Source organism: Oryctolagus cuniculus, chromosome X (genome assembly GCF_964237555.1).
Source record: "Oryctolagus cuniculus chromosome X, mOryCun1.1, whole genome shotgun sequence".
Lineage (NCBI taxonomy): Eukaryota > Metazoa > Chordata > Mammalia > Lagomorpha > Leporidae > Oryctolagus > Oryctolagus cuniculus.
This window is the reverse complement of record NC_091453.1, coordinates 78271381-78288289: the sequence shown is the minus strand read 5'-3', so window position 1 is coordinate 78288289 and position 16909 is coordinate 78271381. Positions and strand designations below refer to the sequence as shown.

Here is a 16909-nt window from a genome sequence, read left to right as displayed (position 1 = left end):
AAAGTATTTACAAATGAACTATCTAAAGATAACAAGTACATGAACAAAGATTTACATTAGATATTCTTTCCAGTAGGTATATCTAATGAATAGTTCAAGAACTTATAAGTAACATTTTAAGAAATTGTACGTATTTACCTTTTTTCATCTCCCAATTCTTCATTTTTCTGAGATTTTTCAGAACATTTTTCTTTTCCCTTACATAAAAGAAAGTTATAATTTTAAATTGTATAGTCAACTTTTATAAGATCAAGGAAAACATGCTCTTAAGTATTAAAGGATCTATTTACCTTAAGGAAAGAAGCAAGCGATCCAATACGTGCATCTCCTTGTTCGGGAACTGCAACATCTTCTGTGCTGGGGTCAATAAAATCATATACCTCCTGGTCTAAGTATAGATTAATATTTATTAGAAAACATAAATAGTAAATGGTATGCTTTGACACTACAGTGTTCAGAATAAAAGTGTGTTTTCCCCACATAAGAGTAGGCTAAATACTCTGTTAAATTTTCAAAGCTCATTTTTAATGAAGGCTGTGCATATATAATACAAATTATAGACACCATACAAATTACCTTTCTGACAATCAGGTTTACTTCCTACTATGTGACTATCATTTCTTGATATCTGTTCTCTATTTGATTCTGAGACTTGAGAGTGAAGGCTGATTGTATCATCATCTGATGGCTGAAAGGAGTAAGCAAAAAGTATAAACCAGGCATTTTAAACACATGATAAAGATCATGTTGCTTTAATTTCAGACATGAATTATTAAATACCTGCTTTAAAACTCCAGTTTTCAAACCAAATATTAATGTTAATGTTTACTGTTCTGTTTTTTAAAATCTGCATGTACTTTTTTATATGAAGTCATAAAATATAAAGGTGATCATATTTCATGTAAAATAAAAAGTTAAGTGTGTACAAGTATCTACCTCAATGCTCTAATGAAATTCTAAAATGAAATAAATGAGTAATAGAAACTACTCACCTCCGTTGTAGATAATCGTTTCTCTCCATTGTCACTTCCGATTCCAGAATCAGGGCCATGATTCTTATTTGGATAAAAATCTTCCATACTATAGAAATAGAAATCCTAAGAGCAGTTAGGTTTTCTTCTTAAATAGATAATGCACACTTGACCTAAAATTTCCATAGGTAATACAGAAAATATTCTTTGATATCTAATATCCTTAAGAATAGGAGCAAGAAAATATCAGAAATCTTATTTCAAGATATTTTATTCATGTCATCCACAAAAATGTTTTGTTTCTTGTGCTTTGATGCAAAGTCTCAATTATTAACAATAAACTATTATTTCTTCTGAGATTCATAAAAGCAGACTGCCCAGCTAGAAAATTATTTTGATAAAGACATATTTTCATCTTGGTTTTACCAATTTCATCACAGGTCTTTGAAATACTTTTTTAAATATAATTTATACAAATTCCCCTTCATTAGCTCTAAAAATATTCCCTAGTTACATAACAATTAAGGAAATGGACAACATGTGAAAAAAAAAGTTTGGAAAACACCAAATACACAACTGTTTTGGTGTGAGGCTACAGTTTTCCTTGCGAATTCCTGAATTAGAAAGTATGCCACCCAGGTAGCAGAACTATTTCTCACTTTAATTTGCAAATTTACCACAGTCTACTCTGGCTGCTAATTATGTGAGAAGTGCTATGCTAAGTTTTTATCTATGTTTCTTGTGAAAACACTAACTGGTGGTGTTTTTCATTTTATAGATGAGGAAACTGAAGCTGGGAAGGATTACCTAAGGGCATGCAACTTGCCAACAGGAGTAAAAATTTGATACCTGGGTATCTAGCATGAAAATCCCTAATCATAATCACTGTGTTGCAATTCTTCCCCTAAATACAGTTTCAGGCTAAAAATCTGACTTGTACTTTACAGAAGTCAATAAAATTTAGGGAAGTACCCACTAAGAATCAGGCACTATGCTGAATGCCTGAGATGAAAAACTGCATTCAAAGGGCTCTGAGCCCTCACTACTGAGGGAAAATAAATTTTTATGTTTTGAAGCCTATGGCAAAGGTAAATACAAACTCAAATTCGGCTTGTTATTACAAATGCATAATATAGTGATCAAAAAAGTAAATTAGCAGTTGCCACTTGCTGAGAAATTAATATTTCTGTTGTACAATGTCAAGCATTTACCTTTCAACTACTAAAACCTTAATAATTACTTTCTGAGATCTCAAATGTATTCTAGAATTCCAAAATTCCAGAGTTCATTCTTTGATACTGATATTTAGCTTAAGCTCATTACTGATTTTAAAATTGGGCCAAATTAGCTTGTTATACTCAGTACATTCAAGATTAATAAGCATCATTACCAAAGGGAGGACACTGGCAGGTTTGGAACACATGTTAAGACACTGCATGGACACCTGCATCCCATACTGAAGTGCGTGGGTTGTAGTCCCAGCTCCACTTCTGATTCCAGCTTCCTGCTAATGCACAGCCTGGGAGGCAACAGATGATAGCTCAAGTACTTGAGGTCTCTGTCACATACATGGGAAACCCAGATTGAGTTCTAGGCCCTCGGTTTCCACCAGGTCCAACCTCAACTGTTGTGGGCATTTGGGGAACAAATGAAGCAGATAAGAGATCTCTCTCTATCTCTGTCTCTATCTCTAGCTCTCTGCCTTTAAAATGAAGATAAATAAATAAATTTTAAAACTTTTGTAAAAAGAGAGAAGACAATAATCACCATCTAATAAGACTGTAAGAATATTATATTACCTGTCTGTGAGAGGCTGGGAGGGCATTCTTTTACTTAAAGATGGAAGATCCAGGGAATCTGGTTTCTTATCCATTCTGCAACATGCTTGGATATTTAAGTACTTAAATATGTGTACTTTACCCTTTAAGCATATCTGTCAAGAATGAAGTAATTTAATTATATGATTCAAAACATAAATGGCATATATCAATTTATTTCATAATCTCAAATCATGTTGAGATATTACAAACTTGATTACTACTTTGCATATTTAAATAATTTGTACTTCTGACACTATGTGGAAAAAATTGACAATACAGACATCAACTAAAATTCTATTGTCACCTCTGTTATTTGAAAAAAAGTTAATTTTTCTATATTGCATTACAGTTTTCTTATTAAAAGCAAAATACACAAACCAACTAATAATATAAAATTTACACCTCATGAAAGTTGCCTTTATTAGAAAAACTGAAAAGATATAGAAGTGTATTTATCAGTATGGTAAGAACAGAACAAATAATCCATGTAATTCTTTTAAAGTAATCTCATCAGTACTAAGATGTTTCATACAAATACTGAAAGAAGGCTGATATAAAAGCTTAATAAAGGTTACTTACATAAGAATGATATCAAATATTTCTTAAAAATTCTAATAAAAATGTTTTGTTTTATGGGTTCATATAACCTTATCTTACACAAAAAAGGAATAATGCAGTAAGATAATTACATTAAAAAGCAATTATCATTCCAGATGAAAAGAAACAGTTTCTTAGATAACTAAAAGATACACTGTTTGACATAACCACTAAAAGATTTTATTTAAAAGAAAACCGACAGGGCCAGCACTGTGGTGCAGCGGGTTAATGCCCTGGCCTGAAACGCTGGCATCCCATATGGGCGCCAGTTCTAGTCCCGGCTGCTCCTCTTCTGATGCAGCTCTCTGCTATGGCCTGGGAAAGCGGTGGAGGATGGTCCAAGTCCTTGGGCCCCTGCACCCGCGTGGGAGACCCAGAGGAAACTCCTGGCTCCTGTCTTTGGATCAGCACAGCTCCAGCCTCTGAGGCCAAATGGGGAGTGAACCATCAGATGGAAGACCTCTCTCTCTCTCTCTGCCTCTCTTCTCTCTGTGTAACTTTTTCAAATAAAAATAAATCTAAAAATAAAATAAATAAAAAAACTCGTCTAATAATTAAAAAAACAAAAATGTTTGATCTATTAGTATATAAATAACCAATTTAAATATACCAAAAAGTACACTACTTCTTGTCTAAACTAAATAAAAATTTATCTTTCAGGCCACTATGGCATAGTAGTCTAAGCCTACGCCTGTGGCACTGGCATCCCATATGGTCACCAGTTTGTGTCCTGGCTGTTCCTCTTCCGGTCCAGCTTTCTGCTTACAGCCTGGGAAAGCAGTCGAAGATGGCCCAACATGCATGGGAGACCTGGAAGAAGCTCCTGGCTGCTGGCTTCAGATGGGCCAGGCAATTTGCATAGTGAACCAGCAGATGGAAGACCTTTCTCTCTCTCTCTCCCTCTCTGTCTGTAACTCTACCTCTCAAAGAAATAAATAAAATCCTTTAAAAAGATTCTCTTTCATTACAAAACTAAATACTAATGAATTATTTTCTTTTATAAAGTTTAACTTTTATCAGAGTAATTCATTCACATAGCTTTAAAAGTCAAGCAGAATCACAAAGCTGATAAGAAAACAATCTCCCATTTGAATCCTTTCAATCTCCAAAACCAAATTCTCATTGGTTTTCTGCTATTTACTCTAATTTTTAAATAACATACTTCTACTGATTTTTTAAATTTTAAATTATTGATTTTATTTACCAAAATCTCACTAAAGAAGATGAGGATAGGGCCGGCGCCGCGGCTCACTAGGCTAATCCTCCACCTTGCGGTGCCGGCACACCGGGTTCTAGTCCCGATCGGGGCGCCAGATTCTGTCTCGGTTGCCCCTCTTCCAGGCCAGCTCTCTGCTGTTCCCTGGGAGTGCAGTGGAGGATGGCCCAAGTGCTTGGGCCCTGCACCCCATGGGAGACCAGGATAAGTACCTGGCTCCTGCCATCGGATCAGCGCGGTGCGCCAGCCGCAGCGGCCATTGGAGGGTGAACCAACGGAAAAGGAAGACCTTTCTCTCTGTCTCTCTCTCTCTCACTGTCCACTCTGCCTGTCAAAAAAATAAAAATAAAAAAAATAAAAAAAAGAAGATGAGGATCGATCTCTTATATCATCACTACTACCACCTCCACTATCTCCTTCCTCAACCCTGATCAATTCACACTAACATCCCTTCCCTCTCTTCAGAAACATAGCATGAAGTTAAAGAGCAGTCATACTGCCTGAGCTTGAATCCTGGTTCCATTGTATGCTAGTCAGACAACACTGAAAAAGTCATTTCTTTCTCTGCCTGTTTCTTCATATGTAAAATGGGATAATGACATAACTGTTTCATAAGGTTGATATAAAAATTAAATCAGTTAATATATGTAAAGCATTTTCAATAGTTCCTGGAGTATAACACTATATAAATATGTTCTATTATTATATCTATGTTGTCATTCTTCAACAAATCAAAATCCAGAATTTACATTACCATGACCAACAAAATACTCACAGAACAGCATAAAGTATGGTTACATTTTCTTTCTCCTATTTTTAAAAAATTTTTTTCCTAAAGTGAATAATGGCCCAATGTATATTTACCTATTACTAATTCTTGACTCCGACTGAACTGTAAAACATCTCTCCATATGGACAAAAACATGAAGTTCATTTACTTTCTTTTCTTCTTCTTCTTTTTTTTTTTTTTTTTTTGGAGACAACTGCAAACTGGTTCCTCTCTAAGCCTATGCATACCTATTAATCTTGAACATGAAGCATTCCCCTTTTTCAGTTTATTCCCTTATTTTGGTACAGAACATTCTCTGCTAGCTTCCTAAGAAAGGGCTCATGGGTGTTAACATTTCTGATCTTGCACTTTGAAACCTTTTCTCCCTCATGTTTGACTGAGGGTAGGAAGCAGGAAATACTCCCTCAGTCTCTGAAGACATCATTCTAACAGCTGCTAGCTTCCAGGGATGCTGTTGAGAAGTCACTCTGGTTACCACTCAAAGGAGTGTACTCTATTCCCTGCCCTCCTGATTTTTTCCCCCAGCTTCATTGAGACAAAACTGGCAAATGAAAATTCTATACATTTAGCATATACAACATGATGTTTTGATATAAGTACACACTATGAATCAATCAAGTGGATTGACCTATCGATCACTTCACAGTTACCTTTTGTGTGTATAGTAACAATACTTGAGATCTACTCTCAGCAAATTTCAAGTATATCACACAATATTAATAATAATCAGTATGGAGAGCATCAGGTCTCCAGGACTTCTTCATCTTATAATTGATGAATGGTACCATTTGATCAGTTTTTTCCCACTGCCCCAACTCCTAGGAACCATCATTCTATGCCACAACCATGAGTTCAGCTTTTTTTTTTAAGACTCCACATATAAGTGAGATCATGCAGTACTATATACACATTAATCCCCCCCCTCCACGCATTGTCTCTATCCTTTCATCTGTTGACAGATACTGAAAGGGTTGTCATATCTTGACCATTTTGAATAATGCTGCAATTAACATGGGAATGCAGACATCTCTTTGAGGCACTGATTTCTTTCCTTGGTATCTTGCAACTGACAGCAAGAAATGTATATTTGATCTTGTTGCCTCTGCCTGGCATATCGCTTCTAAAATCCTTGAAATCTTTTAAATGATAAATATTGTTCTGAATGCTAATGAGATGACTGGAGAACTGCAGCTCCTGGACAGCCTCAGGATTGGGGACTGTTGGCCAGGGTAATCAACCAAGAGGATTAAAACTCGGGGGTCGGGGGGCGGCACTGTGGCGCAGTGGGTTAACACCCTGGCCTGAAGCACCGGCATCCCTATAAGTCCCAATTCTAGTCCTGGCTGCTCCACTTCCAATCCAGCTCTCTGCCATGGCCTGGGAAAACAGTAGAAGATGGCCAAGTCCTTGGGCCCCTGCATCCATGTGGGAGACCTGGAAGAAGCTCCTGGCTCCTGGTTTCGGATCGGCGCAGCTCTGGCCATTGTGGCCATCTGGGGAGTGAATCAGTGGATGGAAGACCTTTCTCTCTGTCTCTACCTCTCTCTGTGACTCTGTCTTTCAAATAAATAAAAAATAAATCTTAAAAAAAAAAAACTCAAGGGAGGGGAGAATAGCTTGAATAGACTAAATTGATCACAAATGGGCAATGATTTAACAATTCATGCCTATGCAATGAAGCCTCCATAAAAACAAAAACAAAAACAAAAACACCCAAAAGACAGGGTTCAGAGAACTTCCCAGATTGCTGAACATACTGCAGGTCAGCAAATAGTGATAATGTCTGGAGGATCATGGTGAGCCCAGGAAGAACATGGAATCTTCATATTCCCCCTTACATACATTGCCTTATATATCTCTTCAATCTGGCTATTCATTTGTGTCCTTAGAAACAATTTTTGTAATAAATTGGCAATAGTAAGTTAAGAGTTTCCAGAGTTCTAGCTGCTCTGGCAAAGTAACTGAACCCAAGGAGGAGGTTATAGAAACCTGGATTTATAGTTAATCATGGGTAATCTTGTGGGACTGAGTCCTAAAACTGAGATTTGATACAATCTCCAGGTTGGTGGTATCAGAACTGAATTGAATTACAGAACATCCAGTCAGCAGCTACTGACGAATCACTTAACACTATGAGGAAATTCACATTTTATTTCATTTTTAAAGATTTTATTTATTTATTTGAGAGGTAGAGATACAGACAGTGAGAGGGAGAGACAGAGAGAAAGGTCTTCCTCCCGTTGGTTCATTCCCCAAATGGCTGCAACGGCCAGAACTGCGCCAATCCGAAGCCAGGAGCCAGGAGAAAGCTAGATTGGAAGAGGAGCAGCCGGGACTAGAACAGGTGTCCATACAGGATGCCGGCACCTCAGGCAGAGGATTAACCTCCTGCGCCATGGCACCGGCCCCAAAATTCACATATTGTGATAACCAGAAGTGTTCTGTACTGAGAGTCAGAATAGGAAAAATACTTTGGTTTGTTCTCTCTTAGATATATGCCCAGAAGTGGGATTGTTGGACCATATGGCAATTCTATTTTAATTTTTTGAGGAAGCTGCATACTGTTTGCTGCACTGGCTATACCATTTCACATTCCCACAAATGCTGTACAAATATTACCTTTTCTCCACATCCGGGCCAACATTTATTATCGTTTGAGATAATAACCATCCTAACAGGTTTGAATAATACCTTACTGTGGTTTTAATTTGCATTTCCCTGGTGATTAGTGAAGTTGAGCATCTTTTCATATAGCTGCTGGCCATTTGTGTATCTTCTTTGAAATAATGTCTATTTAGGGCCTTTGCCCATTTTCTAAATGGAGTTACTTGTTTCTTTGCTGTTGAGTTGCATGAGTTTCTTACATATTTGGGACATTAAGCTCTTATCAGATATACAGTTTACAAACACAGGGAACTTCAAAAATTTCATGGGAAAAATGGAATTAAAAGATGAGCTTATTTTAGTTTGAAATTTTTTGAAATCTTTATAAAGGGACTTTCAAAAGCCATGGAAAATACATAGTGTGAAATAACTATGAGTGCATATTGGGACTGGTGCAGCAGGTTAAGTCACTACTTCAGATATCTGCATCCCATATCTAAGTGCTACTTCACATCTTACCTGCTGCTCATCTTCCAATCCGGCTTCCTGCTAATGCACTTGGGAAGATAGCAGAAGATGGCCCAAATACTGGGGTCCCTGCCACCCATGTGGGAGACCCAGATGAAGTTCCTGGCTTCTGGCTTCAGCTTGGCTCAGACTTTGCAGTTGTGGCCATTTGGGGAGTAAACAGCAGATGGAAGATTCTCCCTCTCTCTTTCAGTCTTTCCCTCTCTCTGTTACTCTGCCTTTCAAATAAATAAATCCTTAAAAATTTACAATAAAATTATTTTAATTCCATTTTCCATGAACTTTGTGAAGTATACTCATATTTCTAGATAGTGACATGCAATAAAATCAGTGTGCCTGTTTCCATTTCAGTGGAACTATTTTTCTCTCTGTTTCACGTTAGACATTATTCCTGCAATGTCTCGTGACTCTGGCTATTTGTTTTCAAAAGCAAAACAAGAAAAAGATAACTGGAAGTTCAGTGTACATGGGGGAAACTTGCTGATGGTGAATTTCCATTTATCTGGTGATCAGACAGGGACGAAGCATTTTGTTAGGTGATCATGAAAGATCAGTATATAGATAGATATATTCTTTTTTTATTATTTTTGACAGGCAGAGTGGACAGTGAGAGAGAGAGAGAAAGGTCTTCCTTTGCCATTGGTTCACCCTCCAATGGCCACCGCGGCTGGCGCGCTGCTGCCGGCGCACCGCGCTGATCCGATGGCAGGAGCCAGGAGCCAGGTGCTTTTCCTGGTCTCCCATGGGGTGCAGGGCCCAAGCACCTGGGCCATCCTCCACTGCACTCCCTGGCCACAGCAGAGGGCTGGCCTGGAAGAGGGGCAAACGGGACAGAATCCGGCGCCCCGACTGGGACTAGAACCCGGTGTGCCGGCGCCGCTAGGCGGAGGATTAGCCTAGTGAGCCGCGGCGCTGGCCTAGATAGATATATTCTAAAGAATTCTTTATTTATTTGAAAAGCAGAGTTACAAAGAGAGAGGAGAGTCAAAGAGAAGGAGAGGCGGGGGGTGGGGGAGACTTCCATCCGCTGGTTCACTCCCCAGTTGACAGCAATGGCTGGAGCTGTGCTGATGATCCGAAGCCAGGAGCCAGGAGCTTCTGGGTCTTCCACGTGGGTGCAGGGGCCCAAGGACTTGGGCCATCTTTTACTGCTTTCCCAGCATAGCAGAGAGCTGGACTGGAAGTAGAGCAGCTGGGACATGAATTGGCGCCCATATGGGATACTGGCACTGCAGGCGGTGGCTTTACCCGCTATACCATCAGCGCCAGCCCCTAGACAGATCTTTTCTCCTGATTCAATCTGTTTACCAAGGAAGAAATCCATCAATCCAGTCTAAGATATTTAAGACAGGCTACAAACATTTGGAAGCCAAGCAGAAGTATATTGGAGGGTCCTCCCATTCAGTTCATCTGCATTTACCGTTTTCAGTATTGGGTCCCACCCTGCCCAGAGCTCTGCCTGAAGCCACTGACTAGTTTAATATCTCTGTACCAACAATGTCTAATATGGTAGTTACAAGCCACAGGTGACTAAATTTGAATTAACGAAATCAAAATAAAACTAAAAAAATCCATTTTTCTGCCATGCTATACACTCTCAAGTACTCAATAACCACTGTGATTACCATGATGGGCAGTGCAGATACAGAACGTTTCCATTACCACAGAAAGGACAAACAGAAAGCGATTCCCTAAAGAGTAAACTGCAGTGTTCTGCCGAGACATGAGGTTAGTCATCAGGCTACCGAGCTGAGGGAGAAAAAAAAAAAAAAAAAAAAAAAGAAACGCCTAGCAGCGCCGGCACACCGGGTTCTAGTCCCGGTCGGGGCGCCGGATTCTGTCCCGGTTGCCCCTCTTCCAGGCCAGCCCTCTGCTGTGGCCAGGGAGTGCAGTGGAGGATGGCCCAGGTGCTTGGGCCCTGCACCCCATGGGAGACCAGGAAAAGCACCTGGCTCCTGGCTCCTGCCATCGGATCAGCGCAGTGCGCCGGCCACAGCGCGACGGCCATTGGAGGGTGAACCAACGGCAAAGGAAGACCTCTCTCTCTCTCTCTCTCTCTCTCTCTCTCTCTCTCACTGTCCACTCTGCCTGTCAAAAAAAAAAAAAAAAAAAAAAAAAAAAAAAAAAAGAAACGCCGCGGCTCAATAGGCTAATCCTCCGAGCTGAGGGAGAGCATGGAACAATCAGCCTACTCCCTAGAGGAGATTCCAGGCTTCTGCCGAGGCAAATGAAGCATACTCACGTGGCTGTGGAGCCAAGGGCAGGAAGAGGATGTAAACTGTAAACTTGTGCTAATATCCTGCTTTTTCAGGAAAATGACTAAACATCGTTAACTGTGCTGGCCTGACTGATCTCAGTCCCTCCATTCAGAACATACCTCACCACCATTTCTGCACAGAGTTTCCCGCAAGCTCCCAGTCAGGGAGGCAGATTTAAGCCCTATACCAGCCAGTAATAAAACTGCCTTTCTCCTCTCAGAAGACTGGCATCACCAGGGTGATGTGGAGCAAAAAGCAGGAAATTTAACTCATTCTGTAACAGTGATGCCCAATATGGCAGTCACCAGTCACATGTAATCCAAAGGCAGGAGCCAGGTGCTTCTCCTGGTCTCCCATGGGGTGCAGGGCCCAAGTACTTGGGCCATCCTCCACTGCACTCCCGGGCCACAGCAGAGAGCTGGCCTGGAAGAGGGGCAACCGGGACAGAATCCGGCGCCCCGACCGGGACTAGAACCCGGTGTGCCGGCGCCGCTAGGTGGAGGATTAGCCTGTTGAGCCGTGGCGCCGGCCTTCCACTTGTATCTTGTTCTTTCTGCTAGAATTTCATCTTGCAGTGCCAATAATTTGCTCCAACCAATCCCACAACAAATTCCAAGTAGATACATACCCGAGTAGTAGATAGGTACAGGGACTTCAGACTATAACATTGACAACAAAGTAACATTGACAACCAGAATTACCAGCTCACAAGCATGAAACAAAGCCCCTATACATGCTTCGCAGGCAAATGCTAGCTAAACTCAGGTCCTTGTCTCCCAGATCTCTCAGTCTCCCTCCCTTAGCTTAAACTTTCCTTGCCCTGCATTTAAGATTACAAATCAACCTCTTACTAAAATTAGCTCACTGAATTGAGGGAGTGGTGCAGCCATCCCTGAGCAACCCTGATCACCATCCTCATGAGGTCATTTATTTCTCAGAAAGATAACATCTTGATGTTCTGTCTTGTCCTGGGAACTTCAGGCTCTGAGGGGAAAGTAACCACCACCCGCAAGTAGGTCCCAGATTAACTGGAGCCCACTTTGGCATCATTAAAACTTCCTATGAAAACCTGGTATTGATGATGAATCAAAGGAGGATCACAAGCACTATAGACCAACCAGGAGCTTGGACCAGAGCTGAACATGTCCCTCTCTACCTCAACTTAAATTGATAAGAATCTTTAGGCCTAACCCCTCAGGGAGCCCATGAATTAAAGAAGAGCAGAGTTCTTGCTCTGTAATTCACAATAAACTATTTTCTTTCACCACTCTGGTGTTAGTGATTGGCTTTCTGTGATTCAAAACAGTGGGGCAAGTTTGTGGGGGTTCTGCAGCAATTCTTCCAACCAGTTCTGGAGGTGTTCTATAACAAGCAGTTGGTATCTGAATTTTCCAAATGTTATGCTACCGCCTAAGCTGTAATTCCTACCAAAGTCAAAAAGCCACTTCTCTGAAAAATTCCTTTAAACAGGAGTGATGAAACAAAGACATAAGCCTCAGCCATTCTTTCTCATTGCCCAAAGATAGATAAAAATCGGAAAGTATTCCTTGTCCCTGAATCTCAACTTGGTCTCATGCCCAACTGTCTTTACACCCCCGCCCCCATCCTACATTCTTCCCCAGGTTCAGAGGCCTGGCAGCCACTTGAAAGACCATTATGGAAGAATTCAACTTTGCCTGCTGCCCCTTACCCCCTTCCCCACCCCTAACCCTCCTAAGATAAAAAAGCCCAGCCTGGTGGAGTGTGGGCCTCCTGGTATTCATGCCCTCAATGTGCAAGCCAATGGTTGGTTACCCACCCCTGTGGATTTATTTTCTCTGAATAAATTCAGTCTGGTCGTAAATTTGTACCCTGCCTCCTCTCTATTCTGCACTCTTTTCCTTACAAAGAGTACCTTAACAATTAATTCTCTCCCGATTTTGGTGGTTTTTGATTTATCAATAATAGATATAGTACTGTCAAACTTTGTGAGGCCGTTCAGTGGGGCTGGGGGTCTGTGAGCCCCCCAGACATAGGTAGAATGTCCTTCACAAGCAGGCTGCCAACTGTGGCTGGAAAGCTTGTTTACAGACCAGCTGACATGCCCTCCACTATAGCTTCTTGTGCTGCATATGTGACCTTACGGTTTTAATTCACGCCTTTAAGGTAGTTGCAATCTTTCACCTAGAGCTAGCAGAGGAGGGGGCTGAGCCTCTAGGGAAAATTGATCTGTCTCCAAGAGACACCCCCCACTATCTCCAAGAGACCCCCCCCATCTCCATGAGCCCCAAGCCAATCAACATACAGTATGTAAAACCCTCCATCCAATGGGTATCCCCATAGAATGCCCCAATGAACAAACAGTAATGCCTTAAAAACCCTAGGCACTTCCTGAAAGCCAGTGTCCTGTTCAGGCACTTTGCCTGGTCTCCTCTTGAACCAGACACTTTTCTGTCACTTGCCAATCAAATAAAAGTTTATGCTTCTTTGCAAATTGTTTCCCAGCTTTTGATTTCTATACTGAGCTAAGGAAAAGAAAGACGAAACTTGCTCCTGCAACTGCCCTCCCCTCCACAACAGGTAACAGTTTGTTTATATCTTTGTCAAACAAATGGTTAAGAGTGATATACTGGCCGGCCCCGTGGCTCAATAGGCTAATCCTCCGCCTTGAGGTGCCGGCACACCGGGTTCTAGTCCTGGTCAGGGCACCAGATTCTGTCCCGGTTGCCCCTCTTCCAGACCAGCTCTCTGCTGTGGCCCGGGAGTGCAGTGGAGGATGGCCCAAGTGCTTGGGTCCTGTACCCGCATGGGAGACCAGGAGAAGCACCTGGCTCCTGCCATTGGATCAGCATGGTGCGCTGGCCGCAGCACACCGGCCGCAGCGGCCATTGGAAGGTGAACCAATGGCAAAGGAAGACCTGTCTCTGTCTCTCTCTCTCACTGTCCACTCTGCTGCCTGTCCCCCCCCCCCCAAAAAAAGAGTGATATACTACTATAGTTTTAGTGATCTGTAATTATTTTAAAATTTACTGTATATGAATGAAATTGACATCTTTAAGTTTGATTACTGTTTAGGCCTTGCCTACATTCCTGCTGAATTGTGGTCATTTCACTTTTTCCTTGTTGAACTCTTTATTTAGTGCAGCATTAAGCCTCTGACTATAACGTAAATTAAAAATATGTTATTTCAAAACTTAAGAAAGAAAGAAAAAGTGAGGGACACAGGGAGGAAGAGAAATATCACTATATTCTTAGAATTGTATCAGTGAACTACATGGAATCTGTTCTCTTTGTATTGATAACACATTAGCATGAGAATTGTATTGCTGTTATTATCATGCATTTGCTGTGACCCTGAGAATGTAATGCATTAACAAATTCATTTTAAAAATAACAAATACACTGAGCACCAAAAGAGAAACTTGTTGAAGTGAAATGGACACTATGAGAAACAGTGACTTGATCAGCTCTTGTCCTGACAGTTGATGTACAATGTAATACTTTATCCATTTTAGTATTTTTATTTGTTCTAGTACCATTGGCTGAATTCTGTAATTAACACACAATTATTCTTAGGTGTTTAAATTTTAACTGAAAAGTGATCCCTGTTAGGAATTTGGAAAACATTATGCTGAGTGAATTAAGCCAATCCCAAAGGGACAAATACCATTTGTTCTCCCTGATAGGTGACAACTAATTGAGCACCAAAAAGGAAACCTGTTCAAGTGAAATGAACACTATGAGAAACGGTGATTTGATCAGCCGTCACCCTGACTGTTGATGAGCAACTTAATATGTTACCCTCTTAGTATTTTTTTTTGTTTGTTCTACTTAATACCTTTGGTTGAATACCGTAATCAATACACAATTCTTCTTAAGTGCTGAAACTTAACTGAAAAGTGATCGCTGTTAAATATAAGAGTGGGAATAAGAGAGGGAAGAGATGTGCAATTCGGGACATGCTCAAGCTGACTTACCTCAAACGGTGGAGTTAGAAACATACCAGGGGATTCGAATTCAATCCCATCAAGGTGGCATGTACCAATGCCATCTCACTAGTCCCAATGATCAATTTCTGTTCACAATTGATCGTAATGATAGGACTAAGAACCAAAGGGATCACATAAACAAGAATAGTGTCTACAAATACTAGCTGATAGAATCAAAAAGGGAGAGAATGATCCAACATGGGAAGTGAGAAACACAGCAGACCCAAAGAATGACAGATGTCCTAAACAGCACTCTGGCCTCAGAATCAGCCCTCAAGGCAAGTGGATCTGGCTGAAAAGCCCATGAGAGTATTTCAGGCATGAAAAGCCAAGACACTCTGGGGGGGGGGAAAAAAAAAACTAAATGAAAGATCTCCGCGAGTGAGATCCCAGTGGAAAGAATGGGTCATCAAAGAAGGAGGTACCTTTCTCTGAAGGGAGGAGAGAACTTCCACTTTGACCATGGCCTTGTCTAAATATGATAAGAGTCGGTGAACTCAAAAGGCTTCCATAGCCTTGGCAGCTCATGACAAGAGCCTAGGGTAATTACTGATGCCATAAACAAGAGTGTCAATTTGTTAAGTCAAAAACAGGAGTCACTGTGCACTTACTCCTCATGTAGGATCTTTGTCCTTAGTGTGCTGTACATTGAGATTTAATGCTATAACTAGTACTCAAACAGTATTTTTCACTTTAGGTTTCTGTGTGGGAGCAAACTGTTGAAATCTTTACTTAATGTATGCTAAACTGATCTTCTGTATATAAAGAGAATCGAAAATGAATCTTGATGTGAATGGAAGGGGAGAGGGAGTGGGAAAGGGGAGGGTTGCGGGGGGGGGAGGGACGTTATGGGGGGCAAGCCATTGTAATCCATAAGCTGTACTTTGGAAATTTATATTCATTAAATAAAAGTTAAAAAAAAACAAATACAATTATGAACAAATGAAAATAAACAGGTATCATATTTGTATTACAAACCTGTGCTGGTGGTACTTGCAAGGGATTGTTGTCCAAAATTATTACTTGTAAATGATGTAGCTTCCGGTAACAAACTGGAATTTCAGTCACTTTATTACAAGAGAAATCCAACTTGACTAAAGGAAGATCACCTAATTCTGTTCAGAAATAGAAAAATTATTAAGTTAAATTTTACATATTTATTTTCTTATTCGTTTAGGTAAAAATAGTGAACATCTTACCATCAGGCAAAACATGAAGATTATTTCTTCTTATATTTAGCTCTCTAAGAGAATGTAATTTCCCCATTTGTTGGGGAAGGACCTGAATCTCATTGCAGCTAATATCCTAAGGAAAACAAGAAAATACAATTATAAAAAACTAACTATACAGGATTGATAGCTAGCAATAGTTGCCTCCAATATCATTTCTCTAAAGATGGATTACCTGACAAATTTGTTTGTATTCTATCATGAAGTCAATATAATACAACTGACATATTTTTGTGTAAAAATTTGTGATTATAGCTTAGTAACTACATAAGATAACATCTGAAAAATCTCAACCAAACACCAAGTAAAGATGATAAAGGGATGGCGCTGTGGTGCAGTGGGTTAAGCCACAACCTACAGCACCAGCATTCCACATAGGTGCCATTTTGAGTCTTGGCTGCTCCACTTCCTGCAAGGGCAGCAGAAGATGGCCCTTGCCACCAATGTGAGAAACCCGCAGGAAGCTATGGGCTCCTGGTTTGGGCCCAGATTGTTGTGGCCATTTGGGGAGGAAACCAGCTGATGGAAGATCTGTCTCTCCTCTCTCTCTGAACCTCTGCCTTTCCAATAAGTAGATAAACCTTTAAAAAAAAATAATGACTCAAGGTGCTCTTCATACAGAGACAAAATAAAAGACTAGCAATTAATAATTACTGTGATTACCTGTCAATCATAATAGTTGTTTTGAGATATTTAGTTGGGTAGAAATGAAGAGAGTCAAGGATTTAGAGATGTGAGTTGAAGTACCAAAGTCTATGGTCTAGATCAATTTAATTCAATGTCTTTCTCCAAAGAGATGCAAAATATGAGCTATTACAAGTTCAAACATTTTTGGATCACATTATAACTCAGACATTCTAAGGGATCTGCCTCAGGCATCTCTTAGGGTTAAGTTAAAAATGCAAAGGTTGGCCAGCATTGTGGCATA

General features: G+C 40.4%; 1 protein-coding gene across 7 annotated transcripts in view; it reads right to left on the bottom strand.

The window, feature by feature from the left end:
- LRCH2 (leucine rich repeats and calponin homology domain containing 2) overlaps positions 1 to 16909 on the bottom strand; it is a 197033-nt gene that overhangs the window by 55424 nt on the left and 124700 nt on the right. For all 7 annotated transcript variants that reach the window (XM_051827276.2, XM_051827277.2, XM_070066580.1 and 4 more), the window contains exons 5-11: positions 15952 to 16057; positions 15731 to 15867; positions 2771 to 2904; positions 993 to 1080; positions 577 to 688; positions 291 to 388; positions 139 to 197 (exon numbers count right to left, since the gene is read on the bottom strand). In XM_051827276.2, coding sequence (XP_051683236.1) covers positions 139 to 197; positions 291 to 388; positions 577 to 688; positions 993 to 1080; positions 2771 to 2904; positions 15731 to 15867; positions 15952 to 16057 — 734 coding nt within the window. The remainder of the gene's footprint in view (positions 1 to 138; positions 198 to 290; positions 389 to 576; positions 689 to 992; positions 1081 to 2770; positions 2905 to 15730; positions 15868 to 15951; positions 16058 to 16909) is intronic.